The following is an 18,071-nucleotide window of genomic DNA, read 5'->3' on the forward strand; positions in this document are numbered from 1 at the left end:
ATTATTTATGAACGGTCTTTATGGGACTAAAGTAAAGGAGTTTTGAGACTTATCATTCCCTTTCTCTTACAAGTGGAAATCTAATCATGTATCTATCTGTTTTTAACAGCAGCCTCTGCTATGGTGGCCTTGAGAGATGTCCCCTCCCTGCCTGCTGAACATCTGACTCAGATCTGGTGAAGAAAGAAGTGAACCAGCGAGGATATGTTTAGTGAGATCCTCCAATCCTCTACGGTTGCAGACTGTCTATGAACACAGGGATCAGAGGGGCCGAACGGCCAAGAGCCAGGTGAAGGACCAGGCAGAGAGAGATCGGATGCTGGAGGAGAGGCAAAGGGATAGAGATGTGCATCGGGAATTGCATCAGGACATTATGGCTTTGCTCAGACAACGCACACCGATGTTGCAGAACATTATTGAGGTAAATGCCCAAAGACCCTGCACACAGCAGCCTTTCCATTCCATAGAAAAACCCTGGTTGCTGCTTTCTGTACCCCCCAGCAAAACAGGTGGCAGCATGGTATGAACCCTTACCCTGCTCCTCCATGCCAGGGGAGAATGAGGAGAACCATATACTTACACTGACCAGTGATAACTACAGGATCAGCCAGCAAGCACAGTGCACTACTTGTTTTTACCATGAATGAAACATTATAATATGTTTTTAATATGTAAATATGTACGTTTATTGTTTTACTTGTTAGTCATAAATATGGGTCACCTCACAGTGATGCTAAAATGTTTTTAACTTGCTCATTTACACTTTAACTTTGTTTCCTGTGTATATGTGCACAATAAAGTTTTATTTTTTGAAATTCAAAGTATATTTATTAGTTTGCACCAAGCAATCATTACACAGTTCATAACAGGAATCATTAAACCACCCACACTTTAGGTCTGTACACGTGGAGGAACACAAGTTCCCAAAAGCATGACACAACGCTACGGTGGCTGACAGTTAAAATGGTCTTTTAAGGCCTCTCTCTACAGCATAGCTCCATGATTGGCAATTCTAATTGTGCCTGGCTGTTCAAATTGAGCAGACAGCTGGTCCATCTCACCCCTCCACCTTGCCAGTAGCCTTCCCCTTCACGTCACAACATATTGTGTAATACACAACATGCAGCAATACCATTTGGAATGTTTGCCTTGCTAAGGGGCAATCTAGTCATTAAACAGCACCAGTGAGCTTTGAGTTGACCAAATACTCATTCAACAGTCATCCTGCACCTGCTTAGCTAGCAGTTGAATCTTACCTCAAGGTGGCTGGTGTACGGCTTCATGAACCAGGTGAGCATGGGGTAGGCCTGGTGCCCCAGCATCACTGTTGGCATTTCAACCTCCCTAATGTGAATGCACCAGTCAGGGAAGAATGTCCCTGCTTGCAGCTTTTGGAAAAGTCCTGCTGCACCTTCCCTGACCAGCCAACACTGATATCAGTGAAGTGCCTCCGATGATCCACTGGTGCTTGCATAACCATGGAAGAGTACCCCTTTTGGTTTATATATTTGGCACAATGGGGTGATGCAGAACAGGGATATGCCTGCTATCTATTGTCCCATAGCAGTTCAGGAGCACCATTGCTTCAAATCCATCTACTATTCCCTACACCAGTGGGCTGCCACTTGTTCAGGGAAAGCCCCTGGTGGGCCGAGCTGGTTTGTTTACCTGCCGTGTCCACCGGTTCGGCCAATCGCAGCTCCCAGTGGCCGCGGGCCAAGGGACGTAGTGGCTGCCACTTCCCGCCGCCCCCGGGAATGGTGAACCACAGCCACTGAGAGCTGCGATCAGCTGAACCTGCGGATGCGGCAGGTAAACAAACCAGCCCGGCCCACCAGGGGCTTTCCCTGAACAAGCAGCGGCCCTAGTTTGAGAACCACTGCCCTACACGTTATTAAGAGTCACAGTTCTGTGTGGCATGAGATGCTTAATGGCCTTGCATACTTGGATGGCAACGGCCCCTGCTTTGGGTTTTCCAACTCTGATCTGATTCCCCACCGACCAATAGCAATTTGGTGTTGCAGGCTTCCAGAGCACCATCGCCTCTCACTTTTGCACTGTCAGCGCTGCTGTTGTTCTAGTGTCCCTGCGCTGGAAGGCTGGGGCGAGAGCTCGGCACGCAGATCCAGCAATATGGTTTTTCATATCAGAAAGTTCGGCAACCTCTGGTTGTCATCCCATATCTGCTTTACAATGCAATCAGTGCTCATTTCTCAGGCCCAGAAGCACCTACCCACCATGTGGAGCTGCTTCATGAATCCCAGCAACAACCTGACATTTTTATTTGCTGTGTCCATCATCCATTCATCGTCCTTGAGCAGCTCATCTGCATCACCACAACGCTGGTTGTTGTAGTAGTTCCTGAAGTTTGGCAAATACAGGACAATTGTGCATCCTGTATTAGCAGTGGTCATGAGAATTGTGCTGAGCTGTGCAGGGTACACGTTTCTGTCACAGAGATGGCGGAGACTGAAAATCAGAGTGCGGGACTGTGGGAATTTTTAAAAAGGTGTGGAAATTATGGGATGGAATAAGTAGTATGGGATGGAGAAAGTGAAATTGTGGGAACTTAACTCCTAGTTCCCACAAATCCCTGGGTGAATTGCTGGTATCCCACAAAGCACTGTGAAAATGCCCCACAGGGTATTGCACCAGACTATGGTGCAAGACACACTGGGTACCTACCCTGGTGCACCGCATTTTCTATTGACACAACTGCATGCGGTGAGGATGTGCAGCACTGATGCAAACAGTCAAGTGTGCATGCACCACCCAAGTGACTTACAAAAGTCATCAGCTGAAAGCCAGCGTAACTTAAGTTGACCAAACACCTTAGACATACCTGATGCAGGGTGTAATGGCCTTCTTGCTTAGCAGTGTCAACAGCAGTAAATTGATACAAATGATCAGTAAATAACACTAGCTTCCTGTTCTCTTCAAGCTGCAATTCAAGGGGCTGATACTGATCTATAAAGCTCTATATAATCTGGGTCTTCCCTCCCAGAGAAATCACCTCCCTAGTCCCTAGTTTTGAATACTTAGGGCTCCTGAGAAGGCATTTTCAATACAAGGCCCTTGACTTTGAAGCTGGCTTCCACTGTTGGTCTGACAGAGCCTGAGATTGTTGACTTTTGGGGCCTGGTGAAAAGCCCATTTGTTGACACTGGCTTTTGCTGGGGAAAGTGATGGTGTGACATATTTCTGCCTTCAGTTTGAGTCGGGCATTGAGACTGGGTAAGTTTAGTTGACATGTGTCAACTCATTTTCGTAATTCTGGGTGTGCTAGTATGCAAGAGCCTAGAGATATAAGTGACGGGCATACTTTTAGAAGTCGAAAAGAAAAGAAAAGAAACAAGTCTGTGCCTTACAAAATGAAGCTGGCTGCCAGAAGTGTGTAGGAGAAATTGGCTCTGCCATTGCCTCTGCTGTAGTTAATCTGGGTGTGATTCTGCCTTGCTTTACCTCTGGTAAATACTGTCTCCTACAACCCTAGCAGTCCCAGGAAAATCAAGGAAACCACTTAAACACTTTTTTGAAATACCCTGCTTTCCCCACCACCTACACCCCAACAAACAAACAAACTATGATGGGGTGGAGTAGGCCCCTGAGGCCCCCAACTGCAGGCCTCATAGCCCTGCCACATCCCACCCCAGAAAAGGACAGTAGAGAGGCCCTCCAAGCTGCCTAGAGTGGCTGTGTGGGAAGCAGCCAATTGAGGCCCAGCAGGCTAGTATAAGAAGAGCTGCAGGCCAGACTGAGTTCAGTTCCTTGCTGTACTTGGAGGATACTCTGGTTGGCTGAGAAAGCTACAGGACCTGGGACATAGCAGTGTGGGCAGAGGCTGAGGGGAACATGAATTAGCTCTGGGTTGGCTACTGGGACTCCACCAGGATAAAGCCTTGCTGTAAGGGTGAAGAATGTGCTGGAGCCATGGAGAAGTGGCCCAGGGAATTGTAGCAGCAATGCAGTTTATTTAAAGGGATGTGGCAGACAGCTGCTATTTATAGGGTCCCTGGGTTGGGACCCAGAGTAGAGGGCGGGCCAGGTTCATCCCACCAGCCACTGGAAAAGTGGCATGGACTTTGAGGCACTTCAGAAGGGGAACTGACCTATAGTGGCCCAGCTGAAGAAAGGCCCTGAGAGGATGAAGACATTGCCTCCAGGGAAGGAGCCCTGTTCTATTCCAGACAACTTAAGAGAGATGTTACAGAGGGCACTGAGAGAGGCCCCTGTTGGACTTGTACCCCGGAAGGGGCTTGCTTTGCTTTTATTACACAGACTGTGTGTAACTCGGCTGGAGGGCTGAGTCAGTGAAGACCCACCACAAACACAGAGAGTGTGTGCAGGCACATGCACTCAGCCAGGGGGGTGCTTGTGAGCAGGGAGGGATTAACTTTCCTGTGGGCCTGGGGCTATTAGATTTTGTGGGGTCCCTTGGGTTTGGGGTGTGGGAATGGGCTGAGGCAGGGGATTGAGGTGTGTGGGGGGGTGCAGATGGGGGGATTGTGGCCAGGGATGGGACAGGGGGTTGTGGTGTGGCAGGAGGCTTGGGGTGTGGGCTCTGGGTGGGAGTTTGGGTGCAGGAGGGGGCTCTGGGCTGGGGTAGGGGGTTAGGGTGCAGGCTCCAGCTGGGAGGCACTTACCCAGGCGGCTCCTGGTCGGTGGTGCTGCAAGGTTAAGGCAGGATTCCTGCCTGCCCTGGCTCCATGCTGCTCTGCTCCCTGAGGTGGCCGGCATGTCCAGCCCCTAGGCAGAGGGGCCACGCCGCTCTGCTGGTGCACACTGCCCGTGCCTGCAGGCGCTGTCCCCGCAGCTACTATTGGCCACAGTTCCCAGCCAATGGAAGCTGCGGAGCTGGGGATGGAGATGGGGACAGCACGCAAAGATTCCCTGAACGCCCCTCGCCTAGGGGCATGCCGGCGGGCCAGATGAAAAGAAGTAGCAGGCCATATCTGGTCCATGGGCCTGCAGGGCCCCCTGGGCTGCAGCCCCCAAAGCCCCTGCGTTAATCCAGCCCTGCTTAGGAGAGGTGAGTGCACCCTGTTACACAAACAAACAAACAAAACCCTAAATCCACAAAGCAATTTACTTAATCTAAGATCTCAGACTGGCATTTGGCACAGCTAGTGGCTTTATCTGGTTGGAGCTGGCTCAGGTATGTGTTTCTGTCATGCCTTTGTTTATTGAGAGCTTCTCTGGCAGTAAGAGCAAAAGATTTTATGATCGCTAGGAGACAGAGACACCAACAGCTTTTCTTGGGGACAGATATTTTTCCCTTGTTGCATTTTGATTGCAAATAGGCATCCTGAAAGGAGGAATCTGTTTGACAAAGGTTATTGGAAACTTACTGGACAGACATAACTGTAGGGATGTGTGAAAAATGAAATTAGGTAATGTTAAGAAATGAGGTTTTTCACATTTTGTTTGTGAACAAACAAAATCCTATCCAAAAACCTGATCCAATTTCATGAGGAACTTTCACGATTTTATGGGGTTTTTCCTTCAATAGTCTGGAATGATTCCTCCAACTGTTGAATGAATTGAGGCTCAAAAGTACGCTCATATTTTTGAATGATAATTGTGAATTTTTCAATATTTCAAAACAATTTTTCTTTTTGGAGGGATGGAAAATTAATTTGCATTGACATGCACAACTCGAACTGTTTTGGGTGTTTTGAGTGAACTGTTTTGGGCTATTTCACAGAGGCTAAACAAAAAAATGAATTTTCAGGATCTCAGAATTATGTAAAAATGTTGCTGTAACCACACCAGTCCAGATGCATTAGCCAATTGTAACAATCACTGTGTTATAAAATCTACAGTACAAAACACTGCAGGATTTCATACAGGGTAATGATGTGCAGTAATATCCACAATTTTGTAAAACAGCTTACACGTCTTCACAGGGTGGGGGAGATTTGAAGACTCAGAGTAAAAAAAATTCCAAATCACTTAGTGATTTGCAATTGACTTTCAATGGGACTTAGGCTCCTAGGTAACTCAGGGTATGTCTACACAGTTAAGAAAAACCCACAGCTGGCCCAGGCCAGCTGACTGGGGCTCACGGAGCTCAGGCTGTGGGGCTGTTTGCTGTGTAGGTTTCAGGGATTGGGTTGGAGCCCAATCTCTGGAACCTACTCCCACCTCGCAGATATCTAGAGCCCGGGCTCTAGCCTGAGCCCAGAAGCTTACACAGCAATGAAACAGCCCAAGCTCAAATCGGCTAGCACGAGCCAGCCGCAGGTGTCCAGTTGCTGTGTAGACGTACTCCTAGCCATGTTAGACAATTTTACCCTCAGCCTTAAGATGCACTTTTCCTTTTCTTTTTAAACTCTTCCTACTGCAGTAACTTTTGACATAGAAGAGCCCAGCAAGCTTAGGCATGCTACACTACTGCATATGCATGATTGAGTAGGGATAGTAAGGGCCCAGATTGTGCCACCCATGCTTACAGAGCATAGGACTACTCAGTGTATGTGGTCTCATTGAAATCCATAGGGCTACTTATGGACTGAGGTACTACTGACCATGAGTAAGGGTGGGCCCTTAGGTGGAAGGAATAAGCTAGCTGAACTGCTGACAATAACATTCCTCTCAATTTAGGACACACATACAGGGAGGATACTTGACATATTCTCCTTGTCAATGTGTCAAGTATCTGGTGTGAAGAAAGTAAATAGAAAGTGTTGTTGTTTACTCCTTCTCATAACCCAAGAACTAGGAGTCACCAAATGAAATTAATAGGCAGCAGGTTTAAAACAAAAAGGGGTATTTCTTCACACAACAGTCAACCTGTGGAACTCCTTGCCAGAGGATGTTGTGAAGGCCAAGACTATAACAAGGTTCAAAAAAGAACTAGATAAATTCATGGAGGATAGGTCCATCAATGACTATTAGCCAGGATGGGCAGGAATGGCGTCCCTAGCCTCTGTTTGCCAGAAGCTGGGAATGGGCGACAGGGGATAGATCATTTGATGATACCTGTTCTGTTCATTCCTTCTGAAGTGCCTGGCATTGGCCACTGTTGGAAGACAGGACATTGGTCTGACCCAGTATGGCCATTCTTATGTTCTTATCTAAACAAGAAGATAAGAGTTGCTGTACTAGGTTAATCCATTGATGTCTCTTGTACAGTATCGTGCCGATCACACATGTAACATTTGCTACTGAGGTCAATATGAAAGATGTAAATTTTTTGCAATTCTGCCCCATCTTATAATGGTGAGGGTGGGCAAAAAATAGTTCAGTCCTTTTCCAGCACATGTTTATCACACCCATTACTACAGCAGTGGCCGATTCCTAATGCTTCAAAAAGAAGGCAAACTTCAAGCAAATATACCATATGTCATCCAGACAATTATTCAGTAGCTTTAGTTATTTTCCTAGAGTAACATGTATACAGCATCTATGTGTCTGTTTGTAGATCTGCATGTGCTGTGTGTGCACCCATTGTGACGCATTTCTCTCTCTCGCCGGTGTGTTGATCTTTCTCTCTGTGTCTCCATCTCACTCTGTGTAACTTTTAAGTTCTGTTTTCTCAATCTGCTAGTCAAAACAGTGTTTTGTTTTGTTTCTCTGGGATGTGCAGTGGTAGTCCAAGTAGTTAAGAGACACAATCTGTCCTCTTTCCTCTAGATCAACGCCTTTGTTGCCAACAAAAATTATTCTAGCCGTGAAATTTTTCCTCTTATCTGCTGATGTGTGCGAGGGGGTGGTGGTACTAGTGATGTGATTATGCCACCAATGGAAGATTTCTGGATTTTCTCAAACACTGAATTTCATCCCACACAATTTAGAAACGGAAATCTTTGTGTTTGTCTACAAATCTAAGGGCAGCTGCCATTTCAGTATGTGGCCTGTGTCTGGCACATGCCCTTCAGACTGTTTTTTTTTTTTTTTTTTTTTTACAAACTGGCAGTATTTTTTCATACAGGAATCATCCTTTAATTTCCAAAATGATCTCCCTTCACCAGGAAGTGCAAGATTAAATTTAGTAAACAGAAATGTTTGCTAAGGTGGCCCAGTGATTGCAATTCTGCGAAGGGGATCCAAATGAAGGTACTTAATAGACTTGCACAAAATACTTTCATCAGAACTCCAAGATAAATGGGGAAGTAAGAGATGGACCCTTCTCTATTTCATTCTGTGTGCATCATGCTGCATGCATGTGAGATTGGTGACAGACCCTCTCAGGTGAATCTAGTCACAAGAGATGCTTATATGATAGACATCAGGTTCATGCTTTCTTTGCCCAGCACTCAAATTGGATAGTGTAGAACAGTGGTTTTCAACCAAGGTATGTGTACCCCTGGAAGTATGCAGAGGTCTTCCAGGGGGTACATCAGCTCATCTAGGTATTTGCCTAGTTTTACAAGAGGCTATGTGAAAAGCACTAGCAAAGTCAGTACAACCTAAAATTTCATACAGACAATGACTTGTTTATACTGCTCTATATACTATGCACTAAAATGAATGTACAATATTTATATTCCAATTGATTTATTGTATAATTGTATGGTAAAAAATGAGAAAGTGAGCATTTTTCAATAATAGCGTCCTGTGACACTTTTTTGTATTTTTATGTCTGATTTTGTAAGCAAGTAGATTTTAAGTTGGGTGAAACTTGGGGTTACTTAAGACAAATCAGCTTCCTGAAATGGGTACAGTAGACTGGAAAGGTTGAGAGCCACTGCTGGAGAAGACTCTCTCTGTCTAGTGAGTGTCTCTTTTGATTACACAGATCTTTTAAGAAACATCTCCATGCAACCAAATAAAGGATTGGTGGAGAGAGCTTTATTTTGTTTTCTTGCTATACATGAGTGGTACTACTTATTTCTGACCCGTGTGTGTGTTGAGCCCTTTCCTCCAGACTGTCAAGATGAGCTGCTCTCTCTTTTCTCTCAGCCCTTCTATACTGTGAAAGCTAAGCCTGTTTATAGTGGATCTGTAATTGAATGCAAGCTGGTCCACTTCCAGCCTCTTCACTTAACTCCTTCCCGTCTCTCAAGATGCCTGGGTGTTATGCACCCAATGAGAGAGAGTGATAGCTTAGCATGCTATACCCATATTTTTCACCATTGTCAATTGCAGAAAGGTGGGTGGGAGAAGATAATGTGATTCCCTTGCCCCCCGCCCCCACCACCCTTCATACCAGCACTTTTTAAAAGCACTGGTTTATTGTCTAATAAACAGATTCATTCACTCTCTCTCTCTAGTTCTCTCAGCTAATTAAAATCTTCAACTCGCTGGGTCCTGAGAAGTTCCCCCTTGTGGAGCAAACATTCTTCCCAAGCCATAAGCAGATGGTAAGTGTCCTTTGTTTATTTTGATGATGATGATCTAGTTGGGGAAGATGCAGCGAATCTGTGGTTGGGAGTGGAAGGAGTCTCTCACTCTGGGAGCCTTAGCAATTGAAACAATAGCTGTGACTTTACAGACAATAAATTCCTAGCAGAAAAATAGCAGGCATAGAACACTGCCCTGGGTGCCTCTTTTCTTTTCCCTCAGTTCTTGGATGGACACATATGGTGAAAGAGTGAGAAATAAATTGTTGACTCTGGTTGTCATAGGCAGGGAAAAGGTCTGTTTGGATGTGGCTGAGTTGGTCTTTGCACTCTTTCTAATGAATAGAAGAGCCGAAAGATCAGAGGTGTGGGGTGCAGAAGAAGTTTCTTATAAGAGAGTGCTGTGCTGCTCTTGATTTGTCTCATCTGTGACATTAGTTCCCATCTATTAGATATACTTACCAGCTGTTGGATTGTTAAATGAAGTGGTTTTGAGTTTGTGAAGATTAGCTTTTATTCTAGTTGGTTTGTGTAATTTGCTGTAGCATAATTGCTCTTGGTGTTTATTCATCCTATCTGTGAACTAGTACATACTGTACCTTAGACCTGCACAGTAATTAAGCATTCCATGGGCTCCTTAAAGGCAGCAACTTCCTAAGAGTGCTGGGCAGCTGTCTCCTTTTGAACCTGGGGAAGAAGCAGGTACAACTCAGCTGTATTTCTTTTGTTTTCCCCTTACAAGTGACCCTAGGCAGAGGCATGACTACTCTTAGCCTGGTCCTTTGAGAAACTCGACGGTCAACATGCATCCATGAACCTATGACTCCTTCTGCATCCCTCAAAAATCTCAATGGTCTTTTCTGTCTATGAGCCCTGACCCCATGTCTGAATTATCGCCTACCTTTTAGTTTGTATAGCTGGGTTCATTTTGAATTCAGTTGCAAGGCTGGTGGGATTCACACACAGACAATTTAAGGGCAGCCCTGCTTTTAAGATGAAAATTCGTGTCCTCCCTCAATTACTCATATGACACTCCTAATACAATATCTCCTTACTTAAATCCCTCTTATAGGCCAGTACACAGCCCTGCAACTGAGAGGTCATAAGGCTAGAAGGCCTACTCCAGCTAAGTAGATCAGGGCTGTAAATGCATAAGACAAGTGGAATAGTATTCAGATAGGACCCGCCACCATTTTTTGTCTGTTTTAATTTTGTTAATAAAATCAATGCTACCAACTTCCCTAGTCCAACCAGTTGGGTTCTTTCTTAATCTTCATTGGTAGGATTAGTGGTGATATAAGGGTTAGGTACTGTAGATAATCTTTTAAAAGATTATGACATCCAATAACAGCAGTTATCAAACTTCTATTTGGGGATTTTTTTTATATGCTTTTGTTAAATGCAAATTATCAATCGCAGTAAGAAAATTATGTGTTATGGATGTTGATTGATATCTTCCCTTTAAGTGTGTAGATCAATATTTAATGGGCTTAATCTGCAGCAAGGAGATGTAGGTTAGATATTAGGAAAAACTTTGAAATGATAAGGATAGTTAAGTTCTGAAATAGGCTTCCAAGGGAGGTTGTGGAATCCCCACCATTAGAGATTTTTTTTAAAAGGTTGGACAAACACCTGCCAGGGATGGTGTAGGTTTACTTAGGTGCTGCTTTAGTTTAGGGAGCTGAACTTGATGACTTCTGGGGGTCCCTTCCAGCCCTGCATTTCTATGGTATACTGAAAACCTGCATATCTATAATTCTAAGATACGTCCCATATTCATAAACATCTGACAGAGTGAAAAAAGCCTCCATAATTGTTAGCAAAGCTGGGTGGTAATATATATATGTACTCAAAGAGAGAGAGTGAAGCGTGTCTTGAAAGTGTTTGAGTCCATTGAGCTGTGCTCCAGTGTTGCTTTATTCCACACTTGGTTCTTTTAATGGTCAAAATGTCAGGCTTTTTTATGGTATCTGACTGTGGGGTGGCTGGGCCCATAGATGATGTGGCTGATTAGCATGCCGTATAATCAGAGGAAAGTTTTTATGGTTGGTGGCTGCAGACCTAGAAAACAGGTCACATGATCCAAATGAGGCCACCCACTTGCATTATCAGCAGGTTTTTAGGTTCACTTTGGAATAAAAAACTGCAAATGATTAGACATTCTTACCATATCTTTCCAGCTTGTCCAATATTTCTAGCTCTTGTCTTGGTCTTTAGGCAAGGGCCTAAAGAAAGCTTCTGTCGTCCAGTTGTTAGGATGCCACTGTGGGATTCTGGAGACCTGGGTTTGAGCCCCTGATCTACCACAGACTTTTTGTGTGACCTTTGAGAGCAGATTTTTTGAAGGTATTTAGGTGCCTAAACATGTAAGTAGATGTCTAGTGAGATTTTTTCGAAAATCCCAAAAAAGTCTCCAGCTGCCTATGAAAATCCCACAAAACATCTGTATATGTGGGCACCTAATATCTTTAAAATTCTGGTCCTTATTCCCTCTATACTTCCATTCCCCATCTGTAACATGGTGATAATAGCACTGCCCTACTTCATAGGAGAAATGTTAGATTGTGGGGTGTTCAGATGCTACAGTCATGGGGGCCAGATAAATTTCTAAGACAGATAGCAGAATGGTGTGTTCTTTACACTGGGCTACAGTTTGTCCTTGTTTGTTAAGTCAATTTAATTTGTAAGGCCTGATTTCATTTAATCATAATACCAACAAATTATGAGGACGCTTTGCCATCCAAGATGCTCCAGTACAGATGTGAATTTGCCTTGCTCTCACAACAGGATTTGTATTTCTAACAGAGCTGATCAAACTGTTTGTTGCAAATAAATTATCTGACAGATATAGCTTTTATTTTTTTCCCCTTCTGTTTGGAAATCATTTGTAGACTCATCCAAACGTATTTGTTGTTCATGAGATAGTTTAGATAAGCAATTTCCAGCCAATGGGTAGCATTGTAGAACTGTTTTGACTCCTGGAAAGAACGATGGAACCCTTTTAAATAGAATAACAAATTGCAAATAACTTCTTATTGGATGCGGAACTTGCCAAGCCAGTTTGCGGCAGCCTTGTCAGTGAAGTGCAGAGCCCGCAGACCACTATCGGGTTGGCCAGAGGGCAGTCACCAGTGATGTGACATTGTCTGTCTTTGGCCACAGCCACATGTAGGGTCCTCTTATTGGCCCCAGGTGTGAAGGATGGTTGCACGTTGTCTCTGACCTGTTTGACAATACTGCAAATAATGAAGAGCCAATAATCTCATTTGTACGCAAACACAATTGTTCATGTACAAATATGGGTATCCTTATGAAGAGTAGCTACTCCCCAAACATTTAGGCAAACAAAATCCCATTCGTGCAAATAGAGACTAGAAAAGGGCATGTATGTGATGGAAACAATGTTGGGTGCTTTTCCCAATCTCTGCCACGCACATCTGCTGTGACCTTGGCAAGTCACTTAATTGACCTGCTTCAGCTTGCTCATATGTAAAATGGGAATAATAATGCTTTCCCACCTCACGGAGGTGTTGTGGAACTAAGTTTGTTGGTGTTTGTAAAGCATTTTGTGACCCTTGTATGGCAGGCACTATAGAAGTGTTTATGAAGATACTTGAATTAAATCTCTTCTTAAAGTAACTTTCCCTCACAAGTAGTTTTGTCAAATCAGAAAACGCATCTTTGCATATCCAAACTTTTCCCAATGCTAATAGGCTTCTATTTGGAAAGGGGTATGGATGAGGACTAGTCATAAAGCAGGTCAGAAAATGTGTGTGTGTAAGGAGGGTTCTGTGATGGAAACTTTTGACACCCCCTCCCTCCCCCCAAAATTTTTTTGTCAACATTTTCAATGGAAAATTTCTACTTTTTGCAGGAAAACCAAATATTTCTAATAAAAACTCAAAATTGTGAGGGAAAATTGGCACTCCTCTGTGAAAATATTAATGTAGTTGAACAGCTGACTTTCTGTCAAAAAGAAAGCTTTGATGGAGAATTTTTGGACTACCCATAACTACTCATGTTAAAGAGAAATTACAAGGGTTGAGATTTTCACAATGGAAAGGATTTGATTGAGTAACCTCCACCTCCTCTCATTATGGGCAATAAGTCCATGAAAACACTGGTATATTGGATAAAATGTGCTTCAAACTAGCCTCTGTGGAGCACCCTGTTGTAATAGCAACAGCACCCTGTGCTGCACACACAACCAGTGTAAATATTTCTCCTCAGGAGCAGTCAGTGTTTGTTACGTGTTCAGCCATAGTGGCTGCATTGCTCTGTAGTGATCCCATCTGGCCATCTAAAAAGTGGAACTCTCAGGCTCCAAAGGGGATTTTCTTCCATCTTGGAACTGGTGACCCCAACAACAGAACCTCAGGAGAGTGTTTGCTTTAAAAAGAGAGAGGGATTGTTGAGGGAGTCCTCAGGAGTAGAACAATTGACAGAGGCTTAATTTTCACAAAAGATCCAATGAAAAAGCAACATTTGTGTATGTTAAACTATATGGTACCAGTTGTATGTGGTTAAAGTAACAGAGACTGACTAACATAAGCAAGGCAGAGACAGAATGTCTGTGATAGAAATAAAACCACTTTACTGCTTAGAAGAAAAAGACACTATAAAAATTGAACATTATGCAGTATTACCTTAAAGACACTATACATTCATTGAGTATAAAATTTATAAATAACATGGAGGAAAACCATAAAACAGTGTTACAGAATTTAGCAACAAATATATTTCTTCGGGAGAAAATTTTCTCCCAGGCTTCATTTCCTTTCCCCAAATTTCTCTGACTACCAGGAACAGCAGAGGGGCTCAGTGAAGAAAAGGGAGTGACTGAGATACTGATAAAGCCACTACAACAAAAGCAGCGACATAGGCTTAGTGGGTTTTTTTTAAGGATTTTGTCAAGATTTGGTGGATAGAAAACTTTGACCTACATTTTTATATATGTATTAAAAAAAAAAAAAAAAAAAAAGTTTGCGCCATCCTTTGAATTTTGTCCCTCCCTCCCAAAATACAAAGGATTCATAGACTTAAAATATTCTGAAAAATGTTGAAGTAATATACCTGGAAAGTCCTGTGAAACAATGGGAACTTCTTTCTTCCTTGTGCCTTCACTTTAGAGTTCCTGGAAAGTGGTGTGTTCATGGGCACCCTGAGGTAGCATTTTGCCCCACTGGTGAGTGTGGAAGATCCACGCTGATGAGTCAGACATATTAAGGGTATGTCTACACTTTGACCTGGGGTTGCAAGTACTAATGTGCTAATAACAGAGTGTAGCCGGAGTGGCAGGAGGGGCTAGCTGCCAAGTAGCATCCCTCTGAGACACTAGACACGTACTAGGAGTGACTAACCTGTCCCTCCACTGGCGCTGCCAATCAGAGCTAGAGTGGGTTTGTCTACTCGAGTGGGGAATTACACCCCAGCTCAAAGTGTAGATGAGGGTCATGTTTGGCACACCAAAATTAGGCCCTGATCCTGCAGTTTACACTGTGTTGGTGGACTGCTCTGTCTGCACAGTGGGACTCTGCACAGGAAATTCCACATACAGATAACCCCCTCCACCCTTTTCCCTAAAGAAAAAGGGGAAAAAACACCCCACTCCAAATTTTAAAAGGAAACCATTTTTCAAGAAGCAAAGAGCCCCCAGGCAGAGTTGGCAGTCCGAACATTCCAGTACTGTGCTTGTGATGAGAACTGGAAAGTGAAATTGGATTTGAAAGTGAAACTGACAGATCTGTTGTCCAAGCTCAGAGAAGAGGCAACAAAACGGAAATTAGGAAACTGCAAAAATAGTCTGGAAAAGTGAATTAGGTTTGTAAAAATGTAGTTTTAATAATATTGATTTATTTAAAACCTAGCAAAAGTGTGTTTGTTTAAAAACTAAGGCCCTGATCGTGCAGACACTGATGTAAGTAGTGTCCCATTGACAGCATCCCTTTCAGCACAGAGTATGGCTGGTGCTGATGTTAGAGGCCACATTTCAACCTTAGCAACAAAGGGGAAGCAGCAAGATATTTGTGCAACCGCAATGGCAACCCCCGCTAATCTGGGAAAACAACACCCTGAGGGAGCTTTACTCCTCTCCTCCAGACAGAGTGCCTACATCCTGCAGGGCCTGTTGTAATCCAGGAGGGTGTTGTCTCTTGGCAGGCTGGAGTGATCTTCAGTGAGGGAAGGAAAGAGTAGATAGAGAGGCAGAAATTTAGGCGCCTGACCCCAAAGCCCATTTAAGTCCATGGAAAGACACCCATTGATTCCAAGGCAAGCTTAGTCCACAAAATATCTGTCCCTGATAGTATTCATTTAAAAAAACCTGGAAGCCTCCCCCAAAAAATGTATTTTGTGCTGGTTTCTTCCCCCTCACTCTTTCCCTCTATTTGGTTCCACATTTTAAAAAGCCTCTATGACTGCATCTTTATTTGGCAAGGGAGAGGGTTGCTTTCCAAGCCCCCGCCTTTACCAGTCTAGCTGTCTGCATGTCAAACATATTTTTACCCTCTGCAATATAAAATGGAAATCTGGTTAGGAAAATAACACTGCTGGTAGCAGGGTTGGGGTTTTTGTTTGTTTCTCTACAAAGCGCATAGATACATTACAGCCTACTTAGGAACACACATCTTTGTAGCAACAAAATAAAGATTTTCACAATAATGTGATTGCAATACTGTAATGTTTCAGCTATTTATATGATTTTAAATTATACAGTCAGTGAGCAGGTAAAATACAGAGCCACAGTTTAATAGAAATCCAAATCAACGTCCGACAACTCATTGCATGACAAGCTTCATCTCGCCTTCCAAAGCTCGGAGAAATGGCTGTGCTCAATGATTTAATGATTGCTAAAGCACCTTTGATCAAATGGTAGTTGGGTCAGGCCTTGATTAGCTCTAGTGATGGTCACTCCACAAGTTGTGAAGTGCACTGGTGGCATTATCATTGCTAGAGATGCAGGGGTAAATTCTGCTCTCTGTGACACCTGTGACTGCACTGCGGTTGCACAGATGGAACAGAGCAGAAATTGGTCCCCTGTGCTCACAGCCCAACTTGATGATGCCCAGCTCAAAAGGGAAGCAGGGTGATGTAGCACCTGACCCTAAAAAGCAACCTAATCTCCCCCTTTGATGATCAGGTCCATAATTTAAGGATAGCAACAAGGGGTGGCATTTTTAAGTGTGCCTGGGCACAAGTCCCATTGACTTTCAGTGAGCTGTGTGCTCCTAAACCACTTAGGCATTGTTGACTATTCCACCCAAGGTCCCTTCTAATCAAATAATTCTATGAAAATGCCATTTAAGCTAATCACATGCATTCTGCTGTAAGGGGCTTCTATTAAATGGGCCAGATCCTCAACTGGTGTAAATCAGCATAGCTCCCCTGAAATCAAAGAAGCCCCAAAATAATTGATGCATCAATCCCAAGACTAGAATACACTCTTTCCCCTCTCATAATGGCGAAGAAGCCCCAAACAAATTGAAAAGATCACTGCATAGAGAATGCTATATTGTCCCTGTCTAGCATGACTGCAATGCCTTTTCTTGCTGACAGCAGCTCTAAGTGGAATGAACTGAAGATACATGTCTATGTAAGATAAATAATTATAATAATAAAAAACAAAAACAAATAATGTTGTTAAGTGTTGCCCTCCTCCCCCCGTACACTCAGTAAAATATACAGTCACCCATTTTGTCAGCAACCCCTCTTCATCAACATTAAACCTTAAAATATTTTTATTTAATAAGAAAATTTATATTATAGTTTTCTTAATAAAAACAAAACAGAACCAAAAGATCCTCCAGTCGACAGTGAAGCCAGGACCATCCCTTTCCCCCATCTCACCTCAGGACGTGGAATAAGAATGTGCCCACAGCTACGTTAACAACAGCTTGGGGGAAACAGAGCACTTGACCCACTTGGAATCCATTGGGCAGCTCAAATGTAAAGTTCTAGGAAGTGCCTGTCAGGATGTTGCTTTTCCTTGCCTCCCTCCACCAGCTTTTGCTTTCACTACATATACAATTGCAGCCAGTGTAGCTGTAGGAGGTAAATCATGGTGGTTGGGGGCAGGGTGGGGCACGAAACAGTGATTCTAACCTCTACTGCAGGTACACTGGAGTTTCAATATCTTTTACCAAAAATAAATCACTGACTCGGAATGTCAAGATTTCTGTTTTAAAACACAATCAAAGCATTCATTGTTTATAACACCAAATAATTCCACGTCCTGTCAAAAATAGCTTATGTCATTACGTGTATATACATCTTACTTCAGCTAAACACTATTTTGGCAATAGATTTCTTATAGCAATAAACCCTAGTGAGTCTCCCCTTTCCCCCTCGCCGTGGGATTGACTGATTTATTTTTAGAGTTGATAATTTTCATTTGTTTGGTTTAAGATGTTCACAATGGAATTTTTCTGTGGGAGCTAAACTGCAAAAATTTCAAGAGCAACTCTGTTTAAAAGAGAGAAACTCAGCATTTCACCTGCTGTATTGTACGTACTTAGGTGAATTACCTCCCAGGATGCAGGTTTTATTTCAAAAACCTCACAATAATAATAAACCTCTCTTCGTGTTCTATGGAACCCCAGAACTTCCAGTGTGCTCTATCCTTCACACTGTGACTGAATAAGCAAGGAGGACATTCAGTCCCTGGTGCTTTTACCAGACAATGCAGTGTCTTAACACCAACTGAGTTCTCCCACTTCTGGAGCCAATCACACTTCCAATTCCCCATTTGAATAGGGGTTTGTTTGGGTTTTTTTTGCTTTATTTACTGAT

At 43.4% G+C, this 18,071-nt stretch overlaps 1 protein-coding gene across 1 annotated transcript in view; it reads left to right on the plus strand.

Annotated features, from left to right (window-relative positions):
* Nucleotides 1-18,071, plus strand: part of SYN3 (synapsin III) — a 280,859-nt gene that overhangs the window by 87,398 nt on the left and 175,390 nt on the right. The window contains exon 6 of the mRNA XM_034777964.1: nucleotides 9,216-9,305. Within this exon, the coding sequence (XP_034633855.1) occupies nucleotides 9,216-9,305 (90 nt within the window). The remainder of the gene's footprint in view (nucleotides 1-9,215; nucleotides 9,306-18,071) is intronic.

Source organism: Trachemys scripta, chromosome 1 (assembly GCF_013100865.1).
Source record: "Trachemys scripta elegans isolate TJP31775 chromosome 1, CAS_Tse_1.0, whole genome shotgun sequence".
In the NCBI taxonomy this organism is placed as follows: domain Eukaryota; kingdom Metazoa; phylum Chordata; order Testudines; family Emydidae; genus Trachemys; species Trachemys scripta.